This window comes from Carica papaya, chromosome 8 (assembly GCF_054855325.1).
Source record: "Carica papaya isolate Zhongbai chromosome 8, ASM5485532v1, whole genome shotgun sequence".
NCBI classification, from domain to species: domain Eukaryota; kingdom Viridiplantae; phylum Streptophyta; class Magnoliopsida; order Brassicales; family Caricaceae; genus Carica; species Carica papaya.
In genome coordinates, this window is record NC_142316.1 from 35,395,652 (window position 1) to 35,403,111 (window position 7,460).

Genomic DNA, 7,460 nt, shown 5'->3' on the forward strand with positions numbered 1-7,460 from the left:
ATATATATATATTATTCTTGATAAAGCAAAAATAAAAGTCACGTGTTTTACAAGGGTAAAAATAAATTTTTACTTAATTTTGTTAATCATACTTTTAAACAATAAACACGTTGATTTGGGTTTCGTGTGTGTGTATTTATATATATATATATATATATATGTTGTAATTAATGATGCAAGCACATCATTAAACATAATAATAATTAAAAATTTAAATATGGAATTAATTGTTGAATATTTTATATTATTTTCCACGTAGATTAATTAGAATAGAATATTATGAGAAATTTTAGTTAATTATTAATTTTACTATTTAATTACATGCTTTGGGTAATAAATCTGTAAAGTAATAATATTAATGAAGCAATTAACTATCACAAAACTGTTTTTTTTTTAAAAAAAAAAAACTCAATTAATTTATGAAATTGTATAAAAAATATATTTATTAGGGGTATAAATTATAAATAATTTAAATTATTAAATATATAATTTATTTTTTAAAAAATATAGGACATCCTATTTTACCGACAAAAACAGATAAAACAAAAATTAAATTAAAAAAAAAAAAAGGAAAAAGGAAAACCCCCTTCAAAATTCAAAAACTACAACCACACTTATAAAAGAAAAAAGGAAAACCTAAGACAGATAAACCACCACCATCGCCTAACTAAAAGCCCTTGCTTGTCATTTGCAGAAAGCTACTTCACTCTCTCCTTCTTCTTTCATCTTCCTTAATTTTCAAATCCTCCCTTTCTTTTCGCAAAATCGTACCGAAAAAGGTATAAGCGTTACTAAAACCCAGGAAAATTCATTATTCTAAAATTTCTATAAAATCTGTCACTGTTTGTTCAGTTCCTTGTTGCATACGCCGAAATGGGTGTACCAAACAAGGACACAGATCAGGAGACTTGCAGCCACGGCTATGGACGCTGACCAAATTACTGATTCTGCATTATGGGAAAGACTGAGGAGGGGCAGAATCTGCCCGTGAGTGCGGGCACTGAGGACTTGGAGCGGAATGTGGAGCCTCGATTTCATGGGTGTGTATCTAAACGGATATCGAGGGTCATTGGGTTGAGGTGTATCTTGGTGCTGCTTTTGTCGGTCGGCGTGTTTCTCTCCGCCTTGTTTTGGTTACCTCCGTTTCTTCAGTTTGCAGATCAAGGGGATCTGGATCTCGATTCTAGGTTTAAAGGTGGGCTTTCTGCTATGCTCTACATCTCCTTCTTTTTGGTGGAGTTTTCTTGGCGGAATTTATGATGTTTTGGTTGTTACAGTTCTAGACAAAGACAGATCTGGTTTTTTTTTTTTTTTCTCTCTCTCTCTTTTTGGCTGTTGTCTAGAGGGAATTTAGGGCGATGGATTTTTCGGGATCGGTGGCCTTAGCTTCCTTTTGGATGCTGAGAAAATGTTGTTAATTATCTGTGATCTTAGCCATTTTTAAATGGTAATTCATTTATTTATGACTTTCAATTTTGGGATTTTGATGTTCTATCTTTATTTGGAAGCCGTCAAAACTTTAAGTTGCATTTAACATCCATGCGTAAATTTAGGGAAAGACTCGGGATTAAATCTTCTGATTTTTTCTTCATTTAATGAAATAGATATTTTGCTATTATTTTGGTGTCAGTCTAGAATTTAGGGATTATGCTCTGATTGTAAATGCAGGTATTTTATACCTGAAAAATTCGTTAGTAGTGGAGTGGAATTGGAGGATTAGGGTTTGATTAAAAATATTTGTGTGATCTCAAGGCGGAAATAATCTTGTTAGTAATGAGCGAATTGGATGGTAACTAACAGAAATAAGTTGAGATTTTCTAATGTGAATAGGTGAGAATGGTTATTTTCGTAAGCTTGTCTGTATAGTTTCTTTTAATAGGGCTGGTGAAGTGCAGAGAAGCTAGGGCAACTTGGTTATTCTAGTTCTACTAACTAGTCAACCTGTTTCTAAATAACTTGACTTATTGTTACAGAACATCTCTGGCCTATTTTGGACCTCATATAGTCATATTTCAAAATCTGTAAGGATTTTCGCGAGTGTTTACCCTAGAACACTGTGTAATTTAATTATTTTCATAATTAAGGGTATGTTTGGAAAAAAAATGTTTTTTTTTTTTAAATTCATTTAGAAAATCTTATACTTGAGTCATTTCCATTCAGCATGCTCCTAAGGCTGAGTTTGGTTCAATTCTTAGTCAACCTTAGTTAAGTTATTACTGACTTTCTTTAAGTTCCTTGATTCTGGAATTTAGAGTGAGTTGGTGGTAACTTAAACACAGACATTATGTTCTTAATTGTGCAATGATAAGACATACGAAAATTAGAAGCAGCAGTTAAATTAAACAAAAATTAAGGGTATGCTAAATGGAAATGACTTAGAAACACAAGGTTTCTAAATGAATTCAAAAAATAATAATCCATTTTTTTCAAACATATCTTGATAATGGAATCTTCATAGGACTGTAGGGATCCAATTCCCCTTTTAAAGTGGAAGCTGAATTCCTACCATTGAAGAATTCAAGGTGGATGTGGTGGTTGCTCAAACACAAGAAATTATGTTCTAATTATGCATAATAAGAACTAACACAAATGTAGAAGTAGAAACCAAATCAAACACATTAGAAGTAAGACTAACAGAAATTACATTTGTAACAGAATTTGTATCATGGCTGTAGGAATTTAATTCCCACCTTTTAAAGTGGGAGTTGATTTCCTCCCATTAAAGGAATCAAGGTAGGGGTAACAGTAACTCAAACACAAGAAATTATGTTCTAATGCATAACTAGAACTAGGGGTTGATGTGAATTGACCAAACTATGAAGATGGTAACCAAACAAATAAATCAATTTTCTCTTAGACTATCATGTTCATTTTCAGAGTTCCTTCTATGATTGAATTTAAAATTTCACTTAGAATCAAGTACCATGTTTGACTAAGTTAAAAACTAAGATTTCCTGATGAGTTCCTCAGAAATAATTAATTTGTTCATCATTACCTTAAACTCAATAAACTCGACCCTTTAGCAAGGCCCTCCAAATTCGACTTCTATTGATGCTAGACAATCTGCTGGGTAGATACTGCATAAGCTAGGAGATGCATTACTTGATTTAGACCAAAAAAATGATTTCAGTTTTTACGAAGTATAGGTGCAATCTTTTTTACCTTTTATAGAGTGGATATGATAAGTTTTCACATTTCTGTCACTACCCCCTGCATAGTATGCACAAACTAATTTGTGATTTTTTGCTTCTCTTTTTAATATGGTAATTTACTAAACTTAAATGAGGTTTCCGTATACTCTTGTTAAGGTTTGATTGGTATCATGCCGTCAAAGGTTGCATTGACTGCTGTCTTAATTATAGAAATACAGCTGAAGGCAATGAAGTTCTGGCCATATGTAACCCTTGTTTTGCTGGCATTTCTTGATTATATGGATGCTGGTCTGCTAACACATTGTCCTGTGAAAACTGAAATAAGTCATTGCTGTGCCACTTAATAAGTCAGTTCAAAATACTTATTAGGGACTTCAATTTTTTGTAACATTTTCTGGCTGCAACTTGGTTCTTTCTTTATGTGAGTTTATTTTTTAATAAATAGTGCAATATGTCCGTCCAGTACATTTTCTGTTCATTCTGCATGTCTAGAACTTAACCTTCTGTTGTTCATAAATTAGTAAATGAAAGAAAGGAAAATATTTCTTGTGTTTGATTACAAATTAGGAAAGAAAGAAAAAGAGAGGATTGCCATAATCCTTTTTTGATATAGTTACATAAAAGGAAGTATAGATTATGATGAATGTTTTAAGGAAAAATGAGTGCTCAACACATCCCCTCTTTTTTCTTTTCCCCTCAATCCTCTCAAAATCTAAACACGGTATAAGTGGTTCACATTTTTTTATCTAAAAAAAAAAGTAATGCACATTTAATTCACTGTTGTCAAAAGTTGTTTCTAGTTTGAGTTCAGCTGCCTACATTTGGAGTAACATTATTATGTGTCCCTATTATGGTGTCTAAGGTCCATCATTTAATATGATTTCCACTCTTGTGATATTTCTAATATATTTAAATATTTCCACTCTTGTGATATTGCTAATATATATTGCTGATATTTGAACAGCTTTGCTACTTTTCAAGTTGACATTATAAGTGAACATGTATCTTACTCGTGTTTCTTACCTTCTCCTTGTTAAGACACATTCGTTTTGCCAACAATTCCTATAAATTTTAGCACACATCAAGGCCATGAATTTATTTTTATATTTCTTCTTGTAGTGTCAGAGTAAATTTTTGGTGATAAGACTTGGTTTGCGTGGCTGACGACAGTTTATTTGTGCAGATCATGAAATAGTCGCAAGTTTTATCATTGAGAAGCCAGTTGCTTTGCTGGACAACAATATTTTGCAGCTTGAGAATGATATTTTTGATGAGATTGGCTTTCCCACCACAAAAGTATCTACTTCCCTTGCTCACTTTCTAATTATGTACATGTAGTTTATATTATTCATCCAACTTGTTCTTTGAACCAGGTGGTTATCTTATCTCTTGAACCTTCAGCTGGATCAAACATAACTAGGGTTGTGTTTGCCATTGACCCTGATTTGCAATATTCGAAGATATCTCCAATGGCTCAGAGTTTGATCAGGGCATCTTTTCTATCTTTGGTTATACACCAATCATCTCTCCGATTGACTAAATCCTTGTTTGGAGAACCATTCTTCTTTGAGGTGCTAAAATTCCCAGGAGGAATTACAGTGATTCCGCCACAGAGCGCATTTCTTCTACAGAAAGTCCAAATCCTTTTCAACTTCACTCTAAACTTTTCTATATATCAGATACAAGTAAATTTCAATGAACTGAAGAGTCAGTTGGCATCGGGTTTGGATCTAGCACCATATGAGGTTGGTCATTTTCTAGGGGGATATTTTTGTTTTGTAATTAGTACTTCTATCTGCAGCCTGTGTGAATATCTTTGGCTGCTAGAGAAGTAATGTATTTATGCATTGAAAATTGGGCATGGAGAGGAAGCAAGTAGTAACTTCAAATTTCATTAATTTTACTTGTCATATAGGAGTACATTTTATGGAGATTGATACGTTGAGATATGCTCAGTAAGCTTTTTGGAAAATTTTCTCAATACATACAGTAATTATCACACTAAAGTCTAATCCTATCATTTTGTGGATGCAGAACTTATATATAAGCTTATCAAATTCCAGAGGTTCAACAGTTGCTCCCCCTACAACTGTCCAGTCATCCGTTCTGTTGGCAGTGGGGAATACTCCTTCAATGCCCAGATTGAAGCAGCTAGCCCAGACCATTACAGATTCTCATTCAAGAAACCTTGGATTGAATCACACTGTATTTGGTAGGGTTAAGCAAGTTCGTCTTTCATCTATCTTGCAACATTCTCTCCATGGTGGCAGTGGAACATCCTCCTCTCCTTCTCCTGCTCCTCTGCCTCATCACCACCATCATAAACATCACGGCCACCACCATCACCATAGCGCTCATTTAGCTCCTGAGAATTCACCATCTCCTGCAACTGATAAAGGCTCACATGCGAGCAGGAGAAGTGCAGCTGCACCTAAACATAATTCTCCTGCTCCAGAAAAAAGTTCACCTGCGCCTCATAAACCTCCTGGTTGCCAGTTTGGGAAAAGGAGGCATAATAATACCAGAAAGAATCCTCGATTAGCTCCTAGTATTGCCCCTACTATCTCTCCTCAATCTTCTGCTACCTCACCTCCAAAGCAGCTACATCCACCAGCACGTCATCCACCAACACGTCATCCACCAACACTTCATCCACCAGCGCTGCCACCTGCACCTGTCTCTCATTCCGTTTCAGGATCTAGTCCTTTGCCAAATGTGGTGTTTGCTCATGTCCAGCCACCTTCCAAAAGCGAATCAGATAAACAGCATTCCAACAAAATGCCAATAATTTCACCGTCACCGGCTTCATGTGAGTTTTCTACTGAATTTTGGCTCTTTTTTGCAAGCGAAAGCTATAAAGAATCTGAAATTCTTTTTTCCGATTGCCTAAAATGTGTCAGATTTTCTTTTATTTTTTTTTTTCTAATGAAAATAGAAGGAAGCCTGACATAGTTTTATGTGGTTGATGTCTGAAGTTTTTGTTTCGCATGCCCAATCACACATCAATTGTCTGTTATGGTCATTTGTCAATCTTATTATTTGTTGCATGATCTGTTTTCATCTAAGTATTCGAATATAAATGATAGTTTGGATCTTTTTCTATCATTTTCAAGTCTTTGTAAAAATCAGTTAAGTTTTATTACTTAATGTGGTACTAGGGTCAGAGGTTTAGATTGAATCTTGACAACTACAGTTCTGTTACACTTTACTTTCAAACAAGGTATCGTAGGTAGGTACTGGATAATTGCATTCAGTCTGGTGGGATTTCACTTGTGGAAGCTTATAGGATATAAATAATATATTTAGAGATCATTTTTTACTAGTTCAAATCTATATTTGTTGTTGGATTTTATGTATCTCCCCATTGTAGCATTCATTTATCTTTCCTCTTAAAGTTGTGGTCTACTAGGCATAGAACCTTTCTTAAAATGAGAAAGTAACTTTCAGTTATATTTCTTTAGTCTGATATATAAATCAAAGTGCTAATCAGTGGATAATTTGCAGCTTCTGTAGGTTGTCCAACTGCTCCATGGGCAATTTTACTCTTGTTAGCTATGGTACTACATGTGTAACAAGGGAGGAACTGCCTATATTCTAGTTATAAGAAAAACTTCTCTAGTATTTGAGGTACTCAATTGTATAATTTAATTGAATCGAACCGAACAAAACTGGAGGAGTTTTTTATAAGTGGGAGCAAAATGCAGAGGGTGTGTGCTTGGCAATGTGATGAGTGAATGTAATGTCTCCTTTTGTGCGTGTAAATATTCCTGATTAAGAAATCAGCCGGCATGTGCAGTTTTTGGTCAAAGTCACATTAGGTGGCAGGCCCCTTTTGATATTGTGCATTGCCGCTGTTCTGTGTATTTCTCTTCTGCAGAAACGCCTGAGGGAGAAAAGCAAAGAAACCCTTTATATGTGTTAAAGATTTAAGTCGATCAGGGACGATGTTTTTTAAATTCGAAAGGTGTCAGTTTTTCCAGTATTGTTTTTGTTGAATCATCTGGTTTTTTCTAGCTTGTTAGAAGAAGGTAAAAAAACTCTCTTATTTTCTAGTCCTTTAAATCATAAAATTTGTTAGGGAAGTTTATGGTGTTCGTAAGTAATGTTGAAACAATTAATTGTTTGGTAATAATGATATTTAAAAACTATTTTTTTTTTTCATAATATGAATGTCTAACAGTGTTATCGTCCCAATTACTATAATGAGATAAATTTCACTGTAATGTTCTTTAGAGAAAAAAAAAATGCAATTAACAGTATAAAAAGTGCTGCTTCATACAGTCGATCACTTAGGAACTCTTTAAAATC

The 7,460-nt window shown here is 34.0% G+C and overlaps 1 protein-coding gene across 1 annotated transcript; it reads left to right on the plus strand.

The window, feature by feature from the left end:
- Positions 1–811: 811 nt before the first annotated feature.
- LOC110811299 (hydroxyproline-rich glycoprotein family protein) lies at positions 812–6,934 on the plus strand. The gene is made up of 5 exons (XM_022037742.2): positions 812–1,195; positions 4,336–4,448; positions 4,526–4,897; positions 5,187–5,961; positions 6,657–6,934. The coding sequence occupies exons 1-5, from the start codon at positions 955–957 to the stop codon at positions 6,722–6,724; spliced, it is 1,569 nt and encodes a 522-aa protein (XP_021893434.1). The 5' UTR covers positions 812–954; the 3' UTR covers positions 6,725–6,934.
- Positions 6,935–7,460: the final 526 nt, after the last annotated feature.

What these genes read in the sequence shown, in the direction of transcription:
- LOC110811299 (XM_022037742.2), top strand. Translation starts at nt 955, where the DNA reads ATGGGAAAGACTGAGGAGGGGCAGAATCTGCCCGTGAGTGCGGGCACT. An exon ending in TGGATCTAGCACCATATGAG is followed by an intron (nt 4,898 to 5,186) that starts GTTGGTCATTTT and finishes TTGTGGATGCAG; the next exon opens with AACTTATATATAAGCTTATC. An exon ending in TTCACCGTCACCGGCTTCAT is followed by an intron (nt 5,962 to 6,656) that starts GTGAGTTTTCTA and finishes GATAATTTGCAG; the next exon opens with CTTCTGTAGGTTGTCCAACT.